This window comes from Vulpes lagopus, chromosome 15, assembly GCF_018345385.1.
Source record: "Vulpes lagopus strain Blue_001 chromosome 15, ASM1834538v1, whole genome shotgun sequence".
Classification (NCBI taxonomy): domain Eukaryota; kingdom Metazoa; phylum Chordata; class Mammalia; order Carnivora; family Canidae; genus Vulpes; species Vulpes lagopus.
Genome location: NC_054838.1, coordinates 5,548,766 through 5,569,567, shown reverse-complemented (window position 1 = coordinate 5,569,567; position 20,802 = coordinate 5,548,766). Strand labels below are relative to the sequence as shown.

Below are 20,802 nucleotides of genomic sequence, written 5' to 3'. Positions count from 1 at the left end.
TGCCCCTCCTGGACATGGCATGAGCTCTTCAGTTTTGCACAGTCCCCACCACTCCTTACAGTCCCCTGGAGCTAGCACTTCATTCCTTTATTTGATCTGCGTGGCCACTTCTGAGCCTTTGACCTTATAACCCTGGTTGGGATTATAATGTTGATAATTCCTGTTAGGTATAAAATACCCTTTGTGATTCTGGCCCAGTTGACATTTCAGGTTTCGTTTTTCTCTTCTACATGCATTTCCCCGCTCATCTAGAACACCCATGCTTCTCCAGGTCGTGTCAGAGCTTTCTCCTCACGGAATGTACTGCCCTTCATTTCTATGCCTGTTAAGCATTTGATATCCTTCAATTTTGCACATTGCTGCTCCTTTGTAAGGCCTTCCTGGGATGAGGTGCGATCTGCCCCTCCCCACAGTTGAATGCACACCTTGAAATTTCCCTCAGAGTTAAATTTTAACTACCACGTAAATACTTGAGCTTCCATTGTATTTCTTACCCTATGAAACATTGATTTCAAAGTAGGACACTGAGGGTTTCCAGAAAGGAAACTTGGCCTTATCTTTTTTCTATTTCAGTCTCCCGATGCTAAGTGTCACAGCTGATATGGGGTTGTGATTTAATGCAGATGGGCTGAAGTGAATCCGATTAAATTATTTCTACTTAAAATTACTAGCCATACCAATTAACCGAATTTTAATGTGTAGGACTAGACTTCTGAAATTTTTGAGAAGCTAGTTTCTGTCCAGTCATATGTGAATACTTAGTTGGGAGAACAGAAGCTTCCCATAGTAGTGTAGCATTTCTATAATGATTGCCATATGGGTGTATATGTAAAATAGGCACAATGCACATAAAAATGGAAAGAATGCATTTTTGTTTAACACCATGTTTTTTTTCTCTTTGTGAAGCATTCAATACTTGTAAACAACTATCAATAAGATAATAACGCTTTTATATACTTTAATTTTTAGAGCAGTTTTAAATTCATAGCACAATTGAGCAGGAAATGCAAGAGAATGGTAGCTTGGTTACAAATACTACGCCTACTTTGACATCATTATCACTTGAAGTCTACGGTTACATTGGGATTCGCTCTTGGGGCTGAGCATTCTATGGGTTTTCGCCAATGTGTGATGATGTATGTCCACCATGATAGTATCTTAGAATAGTGGTGTCATGGCCCCAAAAATTCTGTGTGGTGAATCTCATGATGAATCTCCTATGCATCCCTCCCTTTTCCCTAACCTTTAATTATTTGACTGTCTCTATAATTTTACCTTTTCTAGAATGTCATGTAGTTGGACTCATGCAATATAGAGCCTTTTCAGATTGGCTTCTTTCACTTAGTAATATACATTGGAGGTTCAGATTTATCTTTTATAGCTTCATAGCTCATTTTTTTTTTAGTGCTGAATAATATTCCATTGTCTGGATGTATGACAGTTCACCTATTGAAGGGCATCTTACTTGCTTCCTAGTTTTGGCAATTATGAATTAAGCATGTTTAAATAAATAAATGCTTTAAATAATAAAGTGTGCTATGAATAGCCAGGTGAGGTTTTCATGTGGATGTAAGTTTTCAACTCATTTTTATCTTTTCATCATCGATCTCATCCTTTAAGCCTCACGTTTGAGCACTAAGCTTGAACTTCATTACCAGCATCATTTACATAATGACAGATAATTTCAGATAATTCAAATTCTTAACATATTTTTCTGTCTTTGTTATTCAAGTGATTTCCTCATGATTTGACTGGGTATACCAGAATTCTGATATGAGAAACTTTTTTTTTCATAGTTTTAAAATTTATGTGAATATTTGTAGGGCATCAGAACATGAAGATCACACTAAATTTTGCCATAAGACCTGTTCTCTCTAGAGTGGAATATATCTGGAGAAGGAAAGGAGAGGAGAGGTCTAGTTTGATCCAATCAAGTGAGTTCATCTGCTACTGTACTAAATCACAGCTCACCCTGTCTGAGGCATGAGGCCCTATCGCAAAATCCCCTGCAGAGGTTGGTGGCACCAGAAAGTGTTTTCGCCCTATTTTTTGTTTTAATGATTTTGATCTTAAGGAATACATTTTCATTCTTTCTAAAGCCACTTGGTAGTTATTTTTAGATACCTTGATACCGTGAATGTTCAAATAATTTTGTTGAGAGATTTTCCCCAGTAAAATATATAGGGAACTAAAAGCAGCAAGACAATGCAAGTGGAAACATTCTTTCCATCATGGAAAGAGTGACTTTATTGCCTGCATATTTGAACAGTACATTCTATATGCCCTTTGGAAAAAGAAAGATATTAGTTCTTGGCAATTTCCACATCTTCTTTAATGTATCTCTTCTGTTTTATATCTAAAACGTCTACTCGATGCAATCAAAGGGAGTAGCTTGCCTCAAACTTTTGTGAAGAATGGATTATTTAAACTACTAGTATTAAATGTTCAGTTCGTTGCATGTGGAGAAGTGGAGAGGGCATTCTCTCAATTTTCTTTGTAGTTTGAATAGGGGAAAGAGAGTACATATTCTTTATTTTAATGTTACCTGGCCAAAAAAGGGAATAAATCAACTGCTGAAATATATTAACTTCCAGGCGTTGGTGAGCTGTCAGAGAATGGTTAGAAGTCTATGGGCATAAGAGATTGAATGATTTGACTTTAATTATGTATGAGCTCAATTTTTTCATCTTGGAAAAAATAGAAAAACTATTACCTACCTAATTCAGGGCATCAATTTTTTGAGAATCAAATAGGATAATCTATATGAAAGTAAGTTTTGTGTGCCTAAGGCATGGTTTACACTCATAGTGTTAATTCCCTCCTTTCCCACCCATCATATGATTCAGGAAAAAAAAGTCAGTACTGCTAATAGGTGAAACACTATATTTGGTGCAATGGCAGTAAAACGGTAAATAAGATCCTGGTTCTCTAGCTGTAGGCTATTATAAGAATTATAAATAGATCTATGAGTACTATAAATAATCACTACTGCCCTTTTGAAGCTGTAACACTCACAACCTTAACTAGGACATACAAAGGTTGAACTCTGCAGCATAGAAGTAAACTCTTTGTAAGTGACCAACATAGTTTTGTGTCTCAGTAGCTATATCCAGGGGAATTATTGGATTTGAGGGTAGTTAAAAGACATGGGAATGGTATTAGTTCAAGGGAAACTAGTCCAGTGGTCAAATATTGGACTCTCAAACCCCAAATACTAGCTTTCCTCTCCCGATTATGCATGTGCTAACAGGATAGCCACAAACCACATGGCTATTTAAGTTTAAATGGGTCTTTTCCCAGTATTAGTGAGAAATACTTGACATACATTACTGTATATGTTTAAGGCATATGGCATGATGGTTTGATTCGCATAAATTGTGAAATGAATCCCACGATAGGTTCAACTACATTCATCATTTCACATAGATTAAAGTGAAGTAAAATTTACAACCACAGTTCCAGTGTTCAACAGCCCCATGTCACTAGTACTTACTAGTGGGGATACAAAACATTGCCACCAGCACAGGAAGTTCTATGGGAAAACTATTCAAAAGGGTGAGGTTCAAGTTTTTGGGTGAAGATAGAAGGAAATTGTTTGTCAGTCTTTCCTTTTTTTTTTTTTAAATTTTTATTTATTTATGATAGTCACAGAGAGAGGGAGAGAGAGAGGCAGAGACATAGGCAGAGGGAGAAGCAGGCTCCATGCACTGGGAGCCCGACGTGGGATTTGATCCCGGGTCTCCAGGATCGCGCCCTGGGCCAAAGGCAGGCGCCAAACCGCTGCGCCACCCAGGGATCCCCTGTCAGTCTTTCCTGAGTCCTAGTACCCATAACAGCAACAACAACAACAAAAAGAAATATTTGCAAAAAGATATGAAAGAAGGAAATCATAGGTAATTCGGCATATTTTTACGTGCATTGATCACAGGGATAATAAATCATCTGCATGGAACATTTAATTCTGTACTTGAGTTATATTATTTAATTCACATTTACACACACATAGCTGATGAGATGCATTGTTTTCTGTGTACATTGAGTAGGAGAGTGACATACAGAAACATTAAGTAATTTTCCCAAAGTATCGTCCTAAGAAGGTGAGATAGCTGAGTCTGAACTCAGGAATTGGACTCCAAAACCCCAGCAGATAATGGATTAAATTAAAAGCCTTTGGAACTAAATTTAAATTCTTTTTGCTACCTAACTTGCTTATTGCCTGAAAGGAAAGGGAAGGCACTTTTGGAATTCAAACCATTTTTTGTATGTTAATCATCCAGTCTATAAGTATATTGGGGGTCATGAGTACATATCCTGAGTTAGTCCCCCTGAGAGAAATAAGGTAAACATTAGATTCTTGATAATAGAAAAATTAATGTGCACCTGTGTGATGGTTTACTAGTAGTCACTTCTCATTTTGCTAATGCAAAAAATTGAATCCCACACCATGGAGGCTGGGCAACAGTAGTGTGACTCCTGCCAGTAAGTGAGCCTAAATTTTTACCCAATCTCAGTTCAGCATGGCAGTTATTCTCTACTCATCATTCTATATTCATTAACTTTCAAAAATAGTTCAGAGGTGTCACTTAAATTTTTCAGTTATACATATCTTAATTTGTGGAAATCATTTAATGTAGAAGTTACGTTATGAATTTAGGGAATTTTGAAGGCCCTGTAAATGTGTCCCCTGGGAATGTAAAAACTCTAATACAGTGTTTACTCCTGCTCCATGTTGATTACAATCTAGTTTGAGGGGTCAAGTCTTACCGTTCATGCATGCATTCATCAGTCAGGTTTTGAGGACATAATATGTAACAGCGCTGTCTGGAAAAAATTACATAGGTAAATAACTGAAGATGGTCTATTGCTGTAGGAGTTGTTTGAAGAGGTGAGCAGTGAAGGGGAAAGTAATATGGAAGGTATATCAGATGAGCCATGTGGGGGAGGTTCCCTTTCGAATCTCCATATCTTTAGATCAGAAGTATTCCTCACCATATCTGTAGTTAGTTCTCAGCTTTTCAGGTATACACATCCATGAGTTTTAGGGCAGTTCTGTATTCTAAAACTCATCCTCAGGATTCCCTTGGCAAGGAAATCAGCAAGAAAATAGTTGTCACTCAATCTATTGGTTTTTATTGCATTTGCTGATACTGAAGAGATCCAGAGCTGGCTTCCTTCCCCCCCCACCCCCCAGGATTTTCATGAGAACCTGGAGAAATTAACAAATTAAAAAAAAGATCACAGACCTGGAAGAGATATACTTGCCAGGATTTGAGAACTTTATAAAGACTTTTGTGTAAAAGATGTCAAAAATACATTTAAGTTCTAACGGTATTGAGTGCTGATATTATTGAATCATTTGTTCTTGAATTCAAATGAAGTCAAACTTTTGCCCTTAGGCTCTTAATTATAAATGGCACCATAACCCTGGAAAGCCCTTTGATTTGGGATTGGTGTTCAACCAGGAGGAATATTAGATCCTACAAGCATGCCACTGCTCTTTGCCAAGCACAGAGATCCTTACTTCTGGCTATGTGTAACGAGCTTTATAGGTACTGTGAGGGGTGGGGGGGGAGGGGCTCAGTTCATTAGTCATCTGGACTAATGAGGAATGACTTGTAACAATTTTACCAAATAAAACATTTCATCTGGTTGAGGACTGGAAGCTTCCATTCACACTATTTACAGTGTCCTAAGTCTTCAGGGGACATGGAAGCACTAAATCTGACCTCCAGAACAGAAACAGATATCCCATAAATCACTTAACTACCACTTTGTTCAATTGCTGTTGCTATTGACTGCCTCTGCATTGGGAATCCCTAAGTTATGAACTATCAATAGCCGACTTTTGTTTTATTTGTCCTAAAATAACCTCTGTGTCTTTGAATAAGAATGGATTTTAAATACTTATCCTCAGATGTGTGTTATGTAAATAACTTTGTGCAGATCACAAGCTCGTAAGGGAAGAATGCCATTTTCACTTCTATGCTCAGTGCTTGTCCTTGTAAGTTTTTAAACAGTAGACTGAATGATTTTTGAGGGCTTGTTGCTTGTGGGTATTCTCTCAAAATGTGTCCCTTGATAGATTAAGTGTCACATCAATCTCTAGCTTCTTGAGTGCAATATGGATATTGTATTCCTTTCCACTACACAAGCCATGAGCCTTATGTCCTTAGGTGCCCTTAGCAGTGTCAAAGAGTTTATAATTCTAGTTTATACTTCCTATATGCAAACTCATTTCTGGGCTTTAAGTGGCTTTACATGTTTTTTTTCTTTCCCCACCCAGGGATAGAGGTGGTAAATCTTAACATGGCTCTGTATTTTTTTTTTTCATGGCTCTGTATTTTAATCTATTTATGTTCTTTTCTTAGAGATGACCTTGGCTTTAGTCATATCATAAAAAAGCTTTTGTAGTCATCGTGTAGAGATTTTTGTTTCCAGCAAATCCTCTCTTGTGTTTTGTCTGACACAGTTTACCAATTTTAATTATTTAATCTGAAAATACTGATAAGATTTAAAAGTCATTTAAAATCCTCCTACTGAGCCTCGGTGTCCATCGAAAGATGAATGGATAAAGAAGATGTGGTTTATGTATACAATGGAATATTCCTCAGCCATTAGAAACGACAAATACCCACCATTTGCTTCAACGTGGATGGAACTGGAGGGTATTATGCTGAGTGAAATAAGTCAATCGGAGAAGGACAAACAGTGTATGTTCTCATTCATTTGGGGAATATAAATAATAGTGAAAGGGAATATAAAGGAAGGGAAAAGAAATGTTGGGAAATATCAGGAAGGGAGACAGAACATAAAGACTCCTAACCCTGGGAAACGAACTAGGGGTGGTGGAAGGGGAGGAGGGCGGGTGTTGGAGGGGAATGGGTGACGGGCACTGAGGTGGACACTTGGCGGGATGAGCACTGGGTGTTTTTCTGTATGTTGGTAAATTAAACACCAATAAAAGTTAATTAAAAAAAAATAAAAAAAAATAAATAAAATCCTCCTACTTATTTTGGAAAAATGTAACGAGGTAAATGAAACTCTATGCATCAATCACCTTCCTCCAAGGTAATTAGTATCAATTTGGTGCATGTTCTTCTTGCAAATTTTCCTGAAACTAACATTATAAAAATGAGTACAATATTCATATTTATAAATATATTTATATGCAACTTAATCTTATATATCACATATATATGTATACACACACATATATAGTATGTATATATACACATTTTTTATTCAAATAAGTCTCAATTTTAATAAGATCCTCTACATACACATTTGCTACTAAAAATTGAAATAGCACATCAAAAAAATTACAGTTCAATTTCTGAAAACCAGAAAAATCTACCTATGCACACCCTCCCCTAATTATACTCTAACTAAACCACCCCAAGTTTTCTGTGTATTCCTTCTGCACAAGTTACTTGGCTTCCAATTTTTGATGTTACGTTTTATCTTAATGACTTTAGGCTTCTCAAACACCTAGGCAACACTCAAAACCTAGTAGTGCTTCCTTAGGTCAAATTGAAAAGTGGACATATAGCGTGTGTGTGTGTGTGTGTGTGTGTGTGACATATACATATGACCACAAAATGAAATTGTGATATACGTATCTGTTTGCAAATTTTTTGTTTCTGCCTACAGGTACATGCTGAACATCTATATGATTCAACATATATACATTTATCTTACTCTTTTTAAAAGATTGCATAGAATTCCATTGTATGTATACTATATATTATTCTATCAGCCCTCTTTTGACATATTCTTATTTCTATATTTTTTGTTCAGTCATTGTTGTAACAAATATATATATGTATAAATATATATATAAAATATATACATATATTTTATTTTAAGCACTAATGCTATGATGTCTTTGGGATATATTCTTAGAAGTGAATTGCTAGATTTAAGGATATATATTTTTTAATTTTAATAAATACTGATGTTTGTGAATATTTTATAACGGAGATCTTATGCTATTTCTGATGATTTTTACAACTTACGTAAAAAATCATTTTGATAACCATTACTTAACTAAAATGGTTAAGGAGGCATTACTACACAAGTAACCTCATATATGATTTGTAAATCAGTCATGCCTAAAATATATAGCTATACAAATACTTGTGTATTCATGCAAAAATCTTGATTATGTCTCCTCTAAATTAAATTCAGTCAGCAAGAAAGAAATAGACCTTTGAGATTGGACAGACACAGACATTAAGTGATATAGTAATTGAATGTTTTAGTTATGTGGCCATAAAATCGTTGGACATGAAGAACTCTAGTAATAGTATGATGTTAGCAAGACTTCACCAATCCTCTAAGGCCACTATCTCATTTTCTATAACCATTCTTGCGAATGAGTTCAACAATCAACAACATTTTGCTTCTGTTTGTTGGTTCTCAGTGAATGGAGGAAACATTTTATGAACTTAAGTCATTAAGTGCTTCTCCCTTTATCTTTCCTCTCTTTGAGGTGAAGCCCTATGTAACCCACATCATCCAAATCTGTTGCTCAGTCTTTCACATCACAGAGAATTGCATTCTGTGACTTCCTGGAATGCCATGGAAACTGGTTATGCTCTGTTAAAAAAAAAAAAAAAAAAAAAGACCATACAAACAACTCTTTATAACAATTGGTATGGTGCCAGTGGAGATTTCCTGGCTAAAATTTGTGACAGACTCTTAATAAAAAACTCTGTCCAGGTTCACACCCTCCCTTAAGTATTTTCTTTTTTTAAAAAAAAATTTTATTTATTTATTTATTTATTTATTTATTTATTTATTTATTATATATAGAGAGAGCGAGAGCACGTGCAGGCGGAGGAGCAAAGGGAGAAGCAGGCTCCCCACTGAGCAGGAAGCCCAATGCAGGGCTTGATCCCAAGACTCTGGGGTCATGACCTGAGCCGAAGGCAGATGCTTAACCAACTGAACTATCCAGGTTCCCCTTAAGCATTTTCTTATCCCAGGAGAAAAATGATGCAGAATGCCAATATATTTCAAGGTCAGATAGCAGGAATCCAACAGAATTACATTTTATAATGTAAATCATTAATAATATAACATATTGATATGTGTATGTATGTATGCACATAAGAATGCAGGCTTGTGTGTTACATATTGTGTAAATTCATATAGTCGTGCTTCATTCTTCTTTCACAAATGGAAAATACATTTATAAATAATTTTTGAAAAATTATGGTGGAATATTTGGATGAAACGTAAGACCAAAAAACAAAACAAAAATAGAAAAGCAAGAAAAGAGGCAATATGAGCTGGGGAAGGAACTTAACATGTATTTATTACCAGATAGTGAAAAAGGCAAGGATTTGTTTACTTACACAGATCTTTTATAGTTTTTTTTCAAGATTTTATTTATTTATTTGAGAGAGAAAGAGAGAGCGAATGAGTAGGGGGTGAGGCAGAGGGAGAAGCAGACTCCCTGTGGAGTAGGGAGCCTGATCTGAGCCAAAGGCAGATGCTTAACCAATTGACCAAACCAAGCACCTTCTTTTACAGTTTTTTCTTTTCTTTTCTTTTCTTTTCTTTTCTTTTCTTTTCTTTTCTTTTCTTTCTTTTCTTTTCTTTTCTTCTTTTTCTTTTCTTTTCTTTTCTTTCTTTTTTTTTAATATTTTTTTAATTTTTATTTATTTATGGTAGTCACAGAGAGAGAGAGAAAGAGAGGCAGAGACATAGGCAGAGGGAGAAGCAGGCTCCATGCACCGAGAGCCTGATGTGGGATTCGATCCCAGGTCTCTAGGATCGCGCCCTGGGCCAAAGGCAAGCGCCAAACCACTGCGCCACCCAGGGATCCCTTCTTTTCTTTTCTTTTCTTTTCCTTTTCCTTTTCCTTTTCCTTTTCCTTTTCCTTTTCCTTTTCCTTTTCTTTTTTCTTTCTGACGTGGGACTCGATCCCGGGTCTCCAGGATCACACTCCGGGCTGAAGGCAGCGCTAAACCGCTGAGCCACCCGGGCTGCCCTCTTTTATAGTTTCTTAATGACCAGTAAGTTTCATGTGCATTTCACTTCTTTTTCTATATTTCTCCATTGACCTGTTTATTGACATGAGGTCATTCCAAACATTTTGTTGAGAGCATAAATGTATATTTAATGTGTCGCTGTAATGACTTTGCTAGACATTCCATCAGAGTGAGCTTTATTTGTTTTTCAGAATCTACCCTTGAAGAAGATTCCATGCAAAGCCACTGCACCCTCAGGCTCCTTTTTTGCCCGAGACAATACAGCAAATTTCTTATCCTGGTGCCGAGATTTAGGGGTAGATGAAACGTGTCTATTTGAATCGGAAGGTTTGGGTATGTATTTCCTTCAGAATATTAGCTGATGAAATTATTATGTATCTTCGTCAGTGTAACTATCAAAATTTTTTTGTGTGATGTCATTTCGTAGATTGTTAACTTTGAAAAATTCAGTTTGTTGTAAATTTACGGGTTGGTTGTAAACTTAATCTTTGAAGGTAGAAAAATGCATGCCCTTTTACTATTGGTCACTTTGTGCATGAAAAGGTAGGAATATAAGTAGCACAAGTCTTTCTAAGCTGAAATCAAGTGTGTGTATATGCAAAATTGGGGATATTGGGAAAATGTAGGCTTATATTTTGCCATTAGGCTCGAACTGGACTTGAAGGGGAGCTGTATATGCTCCAGACACAAAGGCACTATTGTCTTACCTCTACAGAAGGATGAAACGCCATTTCCTATAAAGTCTATCTTTGTTGAAGTGGAACTCTACTCATTGATCTATTTTTAGTGAGTTAAAAATCAGGTACGGAAGCAGGAGATTGGGATAATTGAAGATGGTGAAACAAAAGATAGATACCTTAGCGTCTAAACCTGCCCAGATAATTGTGGGGTTCTTGTCTTATTTTACCTTAAGATTGAATTTTGGCAAAGCCATTTCCAGACCATAAAACAAGCTTTTGTATTTCCTTGGGGGAAAACCTACATTGTTCAACAGTGTTTCGACATTCCTTGTTAGGCTACTGTTAAATGTCCAGCCCTCCTGTATCAGCTCTGACCAGGACGGCTCCCATATGGAGAGTATTGGGATTAAAGTCCCATTCTAATGAAATAGAACTGAGTGGAGAAAGGAGACCTCTGTGGGAAAAGGAGGGGAGCCTGGGTTGTTTTGCCTGAGGCTTTAAAAAATCAGTTCACCAAATCACATCATACCAAATATTAGCGTGGAAGTAAACTGAGGATCCTTCAGAGAGAATGAGTATACAATTTCTGAGAATTCTCTCAACAGAGAAGATGATATGAATTTAGACTAGGGGAACACTTTATACCTGAAAGAAAAAATAAACTAGAGTAATTGCACAATAGCCTACTATGTACGCAGTGTGCTCCTGAAATGATTGCTATAGAAAAGGGACTTTGACTGCTCTTACTATTTTCTCACATTAAAATTAACCAAACTTAGTGGAAGATGTGTGTGGAGGGACATAGCCCTATTTCAATCTGATGGCAATTTTACAAATAAATTTTAACTTTCAGGTTTATAGGAAACTAATGAGTGAAGAATTATAGGGAGGGAGTATGATGGAATTATTTGCAAAAAAATAAAAAAAATAAAAACCTCTGAAAGATCAAATGAATGAGTAATAAATAAATAATTCAGATCTTAGTCACTAGGGATATACTTTTCATACGTGGGCAAACAACATCATGATTTAGAATTCTAAAGTGCCCCTGCATTGCTTAAAGAACTGCCACATGGGAAAACTGCTCTGTTTTTTTTTTTTTTAAGATTTTATTTATTTATTCATGAGAGACACAGAAGGAGAGACAGAGACACAGGCAGAGGGAGAAGCAGGCTCCATGCAGGGAGCGGGACTCGATCCCAGGTTCCCAGATCATGCTCAATCGCTGAGCCACCCAGATGCCCCTGGGAAACTGCTCTATTGTTCATGAATGTGTTTATTGAACAGGTTTTCATTTAAGAAGCATCTTTGAGAAACAACACAGATGAATGTAGGGGAACATGGGGGAATAAAAGTCATTAGAGACTTCTAACCACAGAGAACAAACTGGGAGTCGCTGGAGAGGAGGTTGGTGGGGAATGGGCAAAGTGGGTGATGGGCATTAAGGGAGGCACTTGTGTTGAGCACTGGGGGTTATAGGTAAGTAATGAATCACTAAATTGTCCTCCTGAAGCCGATATTACATTAGGTAGTAACTAACTACAATTTACATAAAATGTTGAAAAAGGCAAAAATACGAAGCACCCACCATAGGCCAAGGTGGGTGACTAGAAGCTGTCAGTGGGAATAGGATCTTATCTCAATTTTCTCACTGCCTCTGAGTTCTTTTGTTAGTTGAACCTATAAAACTTTCAGCTGGAAACCAAGAGGCTTGGATGGCTTTTTAAAACCTCCTTCAGATAAGTAATACATTTTATCTTGAAACAATAAAGCCTAAAGCAACTGTATAATAATGGCCCTGGTATATAAATACATACTTTGCAGCATATAAAATTATGTCAGGATGAACTTTGAGATGGCCTAGTTCTTCACTCTGTTTGGAAAAAAAAAAAAAAAAACCCTGACTTTATAAAAAGAAAGTCCAAGATAATTCATACATGATAGCTACTGAGTATTTTTTTCTTGCTACTGAGTATTTTGTTTAAACATCTTTCATTTTAATTATCGTCTATATTATAACTTAGCTTATAACTTGCAATTAAGATGTATTTATATATCCAAGAAGGTTTAAGGAGACCAAGTTTTCAAGTAATTTTTAATCCACTCAGCACCAAACTAAAGCAGATAGTTAGGCTTTCTGGTTTGCTGCTCAGTGAAAAGACAGATTTGAGATTTCTGCTGCTCAGAATAGGACACGAGGTGAGGTGTAATAGGCCCTGTGGAGAGAGAAGAAGGGAGCCAATATTATAGCATTGACTTTAGGATTATTCAGAGAAAGGAAACAGCTGTGCCCGTAGATGCTAATGATAATCAAGAGGAAGGACAACGAGAAATTCCATTTCCCCGAGTGGAACCCTTTCTTCTTGGATTTTTCTTATTATTCACTGTAGGTAAGGAAGTGATTGAGTCACTGCTGATGGCCTTGGACTCTGTATTGCAGAATTGACTTTCTTGCAACAATAACACTGTGTACTCTGCTTGATGTCTTTTCACACTTCACTTTTGAAAGGGAATTTAGGACAAGGGTTTTTCTTTTTTCCTACCTCAAGATTTCATTTCAGTAGCACACAAGATGAAGTGCATCCTTTGTGTCCCAGTGTTTTGAACAGCAAATAAAATGAAAAGATGCCCCGATGAAGGGGAAAAATCTGTTTGAGTGAATGATAAAGTAGATCACTGTACCGAGTGTGTATCAAGAGGCTTCTGTCTTTAGCTGTTCAAAGGTCTTTGCCTGCATAAAGCATTCTTATCTTTGTGGCAACTGATATGCTCCCCTCTGTTGCAGTGCTTTTTTGTACGGTTATTTGCAAGGGGATCTTGATTCACAACTCACTCAATCTGTCCTCTCTCCCCAACGGCTAATGACGAGAAATCTCAGTGGTGGGGAAGGTATGCCAGGGATGAACTGGGGAGTATGGATCGCACCCCATTCCATATGCTTCTCTCATGTTTCTTACCTTTTTTGATTCTTGGCAGATAACTTCTGAGGCCACACAATACAATCTCACACAGAGTATAACCCGTAGTTTATCTTCTACGAAATTCTTGATAATTTTTCCTCTGTGAAATGTCAAGTCTCAGATCGTAAATTCACTATATCCTGAATAGTGTTTCCAAAATGAGTCAATAGAAAAATGGATGAGGGTCGTGAACAGCCTCGTCATAGAAGACTTAGAAATATCTAATAAAGATATGAAAATGCTGGACATTTTAGCAGTAAATTAATGAAAATAAAAGCTATAAAAATTAATGGAGATTAAGAAAATTAAACATTTTTTGTTCAGTACTTAGGAAAATAGGATCTTCTATACATTGCTGAAGAAAACTAGAAATTGGTATGCCTTCCTTAGAGGGCAATTTGACATGTATCAATGACCTCACAAGTGTTCATGTTCTTTTGTCAAACTGGTGTACTTCTAAAAGTTTATTCAAAGGAAATAAGTAGAGGCAGGCACCAGAATGTCCACTGAAATGTTTTTTTATAATAGTAAAACAAATGGAAATGAATGGAATCGATGACGTTTAGTGGAATCTTAAACTAGAGTCATCCGTGGATACCAACCAAAAGTAATATTCTTTAGACTACTTAAGAGTATAGAAAACTAAAAATAAATAAATAAATAAATAAATAAATAAATAAATAAATAAATAAAATAGAAAACTTACATTATACTATGAACATGAGGCTGCAAATTTATATCTAGTAAGTAACAGTAAAATATATTCAGAATTTGAAGGAAAGATAAATAGTAATTACGCCGTAAATTGTATCATTTTCTTTTTCCATTATCAACAAAATTTGGACAGCAAAACAGGTGTGGCATGTAATGTGAAGCACGAACAATTAATTTTATTTATATTAAGATACAATTTGAACCAGTTTGCATAGAAGATAGCTATTTGTTGATGTAAAATTTTACATAGTGAGAGTTATAATGGCTATTTTGCACTACTGAGGTTAAACTGACATTTCCAGGGATTATAGACTTTGATGCCACTATAAGAACAGATGACATGGACCTTTGTGTGCTCTGTGGAACATGCTTAACATTTCGGGTCTACACGTCCTGCTCAGCCACAACCCCCATTGTTCAAACCAGGCTGATTATCAGTGACTAACGGAGATTTTTTTTTTTTTCCATATTTTGTAATTGGTTTCACTGGATTCCTTAAAAATGTTTAGGATATGCTTTAGGTTAAAGAGATGAACATGAATGTTTCCTTGAATATAATAGTATGTGGTTTATCAGCCTAAAGGCAAAACGCTCCCCCAAAAATTATTGTAAAAGAAGTGAACTTTACTTTTAATGGTGAAGAAAAAATAAAAATATTTAGAAGACTCCAGGTGTGAAAGTATTTCTGTTTTCAGTTTGACAGAAGTATAAAAGTTAATAGAATGTATCAATATTCCTCCTGATAGTAAATGTATATTTTTCCAAGGTTAAATGCTTTAATAGCCTATTCTAACATAATGCTGAATATTTTGATTTGGCTCATTTTTTATCATTTAAGACCAAAACTCTATGATTGATTCTCAATCTTAAAAAATTGAGTAATGAATCCTAAAGTTGATGTTCTTATATGAATCTAAGATAATTTAAGTAAGAAACTCTTTCCTTCAATTAGTGATATTCTTTTGTCGAGGATTATTTGTAATTTACGTTAGTGTACTAATTTGGAAATTTGTCAAATATAATTATTTCTCCCCGAGCTTGTTTACGTTATTTAATTTGTACGCGTTGTGGTGAGCTGGGAGATGGGGAAGAAAAAGGGATGGGAGGGAAATACTTTAAAAATGCATAATTTTTATTTGCTCTAATTGTGTCAATATCATGATGTTATTGGATGATTGTAGGATTTGGAGGCCAGTGACTATTCTTCATCTATTTCTCAGAGAAAGAATCTACTCAGCAAGAAAAGGGTTTGCTCTCTGCTGTGCTAGCATGCAAATGTGTGTGATTTGTTCTTTGTTTTTATTTTCTGTGTTCGTGTTTGCTGTGTGGCACTGTCTCCTGTTGATGCATGACTCTGATGAGCAGTTTTTACAAAATCCTCTGTTTTATTGAACATTGATCAAGCACTGATCTAGCTGCAGTATTAGTTTGGTGTTGCTGCCGAAACTTAAGGATTATGTGTAGATTTGTAAGCAGTGTTTTCTATTTTATACTTTAAAGTCACCTGATATGTCAGAAAAAAAAATCTCTGCCTACCTTCCAGTGTTTGATAAGTCATTTCTTGTTTGTATTGAGGACTCTTAGAGTATTTCTGTGGAAAAAAAGCTATGCTACTTTTATTAGTATGGGACAGCAATTTCAAAATACCGAGTCAGCACTTGGGTTATTCATATTCAGTTTCTTTACCAGGGACAATTTATTTTAGACTTTAGTTTTTTTTAACACTTGTTCTTAAAGTTGATTGATTGGCATCTCGATTCACTTTTTTACTTTTGAACTCAGATATTCTTCCCAAATTTAGCCATTTGCCATATGCCAGAGCAAATGTAGGAGAAAACAATATAGAATCTGATTGAGGGCTAAATGTCTCCCTGGAATGATAATCATATCAAGACTCAATGGAGGCAGAGTTGAATGAGGGAAGTGGATGGCTTTCCAGCTTTTCCAGAATCAAATTTTTGCTGCACAATATTCAATAATAGTAGCTATGTGCTCAATAATGGTTACCAAGTAGCACACACATTATCGTATCTATTCCTCCAACAATCATCATTTCATAAATGAGAATGCTGGAACCCAGAGAATTAAATCACTTTCCCCATGTCCACTTCTCAAGGGCCCAGCTGGAATTTGAATTCTGCTCCATTTACCTCCAGGGATCATGCCCCTGTGTTATAGGAAGTTATGCTCTGTTTGAATAATTTTAGTTCATATGATTATTTCAAGCAGGAGGAAAAATAAAACATAAACATAAACCAAATTAGAAAAGATTCTTGCCTCTTATTGCTGTTCTGAGTATTTGTGGCTTTATCTATTAATTTAACATAAGATTTGGGTCTGGAGAAAGGAAGGGCACTACTTGTTCCAGGACATTTCCCAACTTAGTGGCATAGGCAATTAACTACATTTTATTCTATATATCCTCCATAACTGATGAGAATATAAGTGAATATTCTTGTTTACCTGAATATATGTCTATTATAGCCTATTCTAAATGTGACTGGTGGTTCTGAGAAATCTGGATACACACACACTCATCATTCATGAGCTGGTGAGCTTCTTTGCCTTTTCTTCTCGTTAGCCTCCCCAAGATCAGTTTTAAGGCCCCTAAATTGCCTCTTACCTTGAAACTCAAAGGTTTCTGCAGGAGTCTTACCAGGGATGACATGATATAGGGAGCAGTTTGTGACTAGCCCTTCGCTTTTTGGGAAGTATCTTTTGTACCTTATTAATCCTAGGCAGGAGCCCATGATACTCATTAAGGCCTAATCCAAAGCATGAATTATTTTCCTTCTGTTCATCATCATCATCACCAACTATTATCTGAAACATTTTATCTGAAACATTTGCAGGGCACATTTGAATGTTTTTAACAAAGTAGAGGAATCATAACTGATGTTTATTATAATACGCAGCATTGGTTAGTACAGTTCTTCACCAGCATTGAAGTACATACTCATCACCTGGAGAGCTTGTTTAAGTGGAGATTTCTGATGAATAAGTTTTGGGAGGGACTCAATAATTTGTATTTTTATTCAGCTCCCCACTGAGGCCAGAGCTGCTGGTCAGTGGACCCCACTTATGTACCAAGGGAGTAACATTTATTGAGTGCTTGTCTTGTGTACCAAGTACTTTTAACCATAAAACCAACTCATAAGGAAGAGTAAGTAGAAGGCAAGATGCCTGTTTGAGAGATGAACAATTATACGGCCTCGACTAGAACCCATCCTTGGGTTGTATTTTCTATCATACCACTCTTTCTTTCTGAGTATTTGAACTTGTTCTCTATTCTAGGAAGATAGACAACTATTAATTCATGGTACTTTCATAGTTCAATGATATCCAGCTAAAAATATTTTTTTTTTCAAATTTCCTTCCTAAATACAAATCTAAAAACCTGTTTCCTTCAAAACCAGTGTGAATATTGTAGTCTCTATTGTATAGATATCAAATAGGCATTACAGCTTTTCATGCTTTCATTTCTTTGCCCATGTGTTAAAACTTAATATGTTTAGCTAAATTATACATTTATGGTTGAATGCATTTTATCCTTGCAAAATTGTGACATTGAAACTCTACCCTTTGCTTTAGTGGAAGACCTCATTTTCTATTCCTGGAGCTAGCAGCACTCCATTTGACATTTGATGCCCATGAGATTTTTATAGAATCTAGGTTATACGATTGAGTCTCTTGTCACATATTTTTGAATAGGGATCTGTGTTACTGTCCCCAGAGGTGTTCTGCATTATGCCTCTCTTTGAGATGGCTTTGATTATTTTTAAAAAATCCAATGATAAATCCTTTTGCATAATAACTACCATCGACAGCAGAGCTTTTTATTTGTTTCAAAAAGAATTTTTTAGAGCAAAGAAAGCAAGCAATCCTCTCTTCTAACTCAAAGCAAAAGACCATATGAATGTTTCAGTGATAGAGTGAAAAAAAATGTTTTCTACTGTAAACTTTAGTATAAGTAAAAGTTTTCTTGTTTTTTTAATGAAAAGATGAATCATTAAAATGATTTAAGTTGAGTATATTTATGACTCAATAAAAAGGCTTTAGTTCAATTGCAATAGACTAAAAGTTTTCTTTTTAATCATTCTGACAAAGACAAGCACTCAATTATTTGATCTTCTAAAATATATAGTGCATAATCCACCTAAGTAATTTATTAGAGATGGACTCATCTAAATTATTGTATTCTCAGAGCCAGGAAAATTAATGGTAAGGTGTTTGCCATTTCACAAAATGACACATTTTAATATAATTGTTACCTAAGCCTTATACTTAGCACAAACTTGTGGTAGCTGTAGAATATCTGCTTTATGTTTCTGTATGTGCTGGTTAAATTGGCCTAAACTGGCACTTGATTTAGATTGATTTATAATTAGTGGTCTCCGATATAGTATAAATGATAAAATATTTAATATATACTCATTATAATTGGACTGCTTTAAATTATGCATATTATACAAGCAGTAATTTTTTTTATTCCAGAGTTTTTGTAGTGCTTAGTATAGGCACTGAGACCTAATTGGTCTACACACGGAAAAATGTTTTAGAAAAAAAAAAATAAACTAATTATTATCGACTAAGCTGAATGAAGACAATCTTAAGTAATTTATAATAAAAAATTTAAAAAATAATCAAGTTAACCTTGGGCAAGTCTTTCCTATGTGCCATACAATGTGCTAAGAATAAGAATAAATATTATTCTGTTTGATTATCCTCACCAAAACATTGCAAGGTATACGCTTTTGTCTCTCTTCAGAAAAATTAGATTTTATAGAATAACCTCCCAAGATAATGCAACCAGTAAGCCTTAGAGTTAATACTCACACCCAGATCTTTGAGGTTTGAATCCCATGGCCACTGTACTCTATTAACTTTAGAACTTGGTTGAGTGCAAAAACCAAACAAAGTCAACTCTTTGGCAAATTTAGATGCTATTTAAAGACTCTTGAATTTTTTGAGATAGCAATAGGCAAGAGTATTTGTTTTTAAATTAAATAAACATTGTCATTATTTTTTTAAGACATTAGGTAAGATTTTAGTCTGTATTTAGCTTATTCATTGTCACAACTACCATCATCACCAGATGATTGTCATGCACCTCTACAGATTCAACTCATTCATTGCTCACAGTCATGAGTTTGTTTTTTTGTAGCGTTTTCTGGTCATTATGAGCCAGACATAATACACCTGCTATTTAAAAAGCCATTAATGTGTGAGACACTAACACGGGGGTGTTTTTTGAAACAATTTTTTTCCTTTATGAAAAATAATATTTCCAAGAAAATTGATATGTAAAATATTATTATTCTATTAGTCATTCCTAAGAAATAATGCTGAGGGAGAGGTTAATTTCTCTTAAATTTTATAGGATATAAAATGAAGAATCATGCAATTACTTTTTAGTTTGCCAAAATTGATTTTCTAATGAGTCCATGATAGATTCAATGTTTGAGTTTGGGCATGCCAAAGCCGTTTTAAGTTGATGGCTCAGTTGAGGAAGCAAAGAAGTACGCAGTAGTAATGTGTCTTACATATCACTTTGTCCTTATTATCTGCTTTATTGTTTTTCTTCAGGATGAATTTTATTTTCTATAACATGTGTCTATTCCAATGCTTATATAGTCCTCAAACTATATGTATAATGAGTTGGTTAAGGAATCATTATACTTAGGTCAGACCCTGCTTTTTATAGTTGGCTATTGACTGCACATTGACATAATTTGGTCAACTCACTAGTAATTTTTAAAATTTCACACTGTTTCTGTCAAGGAATGCATGAGATTGTATTCAGGTCTTGCAGAGCTGTAGCCACTTGCTTCACACAGCTTTCGCTGAAGATGAGGGCCTAAACAAATCTTCCTCTCCTCAGTTTTTATGTATTTGTTTTTCCACTCAAAATTCCTGCTTATTGTTTTGTTCCATGGATAAGATTTTTTTTTTAAAGGGCAGAATCGGAAAGAATTGATTATCTAGACAGAAAGACTGATTGTCATTTGCTTCCGTTTTGTGATGTTTGTTATTCTTTTTTTGAAATTGATGCCTATGTGATATTACAGTTCGTAAGTTATATTGCATTGAAGTGGATTTGATGAAGTTGTGAAGTTTTTCTAGCCAGAGTCAACCAGTAGTGCACTTGAAATTGGTGTTATTAAATACCCTCATTTTGAGATCCTGTATTTAGAAATAATTTTAGGCTCCTTGATTAGATGAATTCACTAAAGGTCAGCTAAAACTAAACTTTCTATTACCAAGAATTGAAATACTCTGTAACTGAGATTTTCCATAATTCTATTTTAATGAGCATTGCTGCTGGGAATAGAATTTATTTTGTAAGCTTTAAAGGTGACATTTTATAACAAGATAATAAAATTGTGTCCGTTTAAAGCCAATTATATACTTTTATAGTCCAAGGAAATTTCTCTTTTTTATTCACCATAA

At 35.3% G+C, this 20,802-nt stretch overlaps 1 protein-coding gene across 5 annotated transcripts in view; it reads left to right on the top strand.

Moving 5' to 3' along the window:
* GAS2 (growth arrest specific 2) overlaps window positions 1-20,802 on the top strand; it is a 127,986-nt gene that overhangs the window by 38,404 nt on the left and 68,780 nt on the right. For all 5 annotated transcript variants that reach the window (XM_041730363.1, XM_041730364.1, XM_041730366.1 and 2 more), the window contains one exon: window positions 10,190-10,331. In XM_041730363.1, the coding sequence (XP_041586297.1) occupies window positions 10,190-10,331 (142 nt within the window). The remainder of the gene's footprint in view (window positions 1-10,189; window positions 10,332-20,802) is intronic.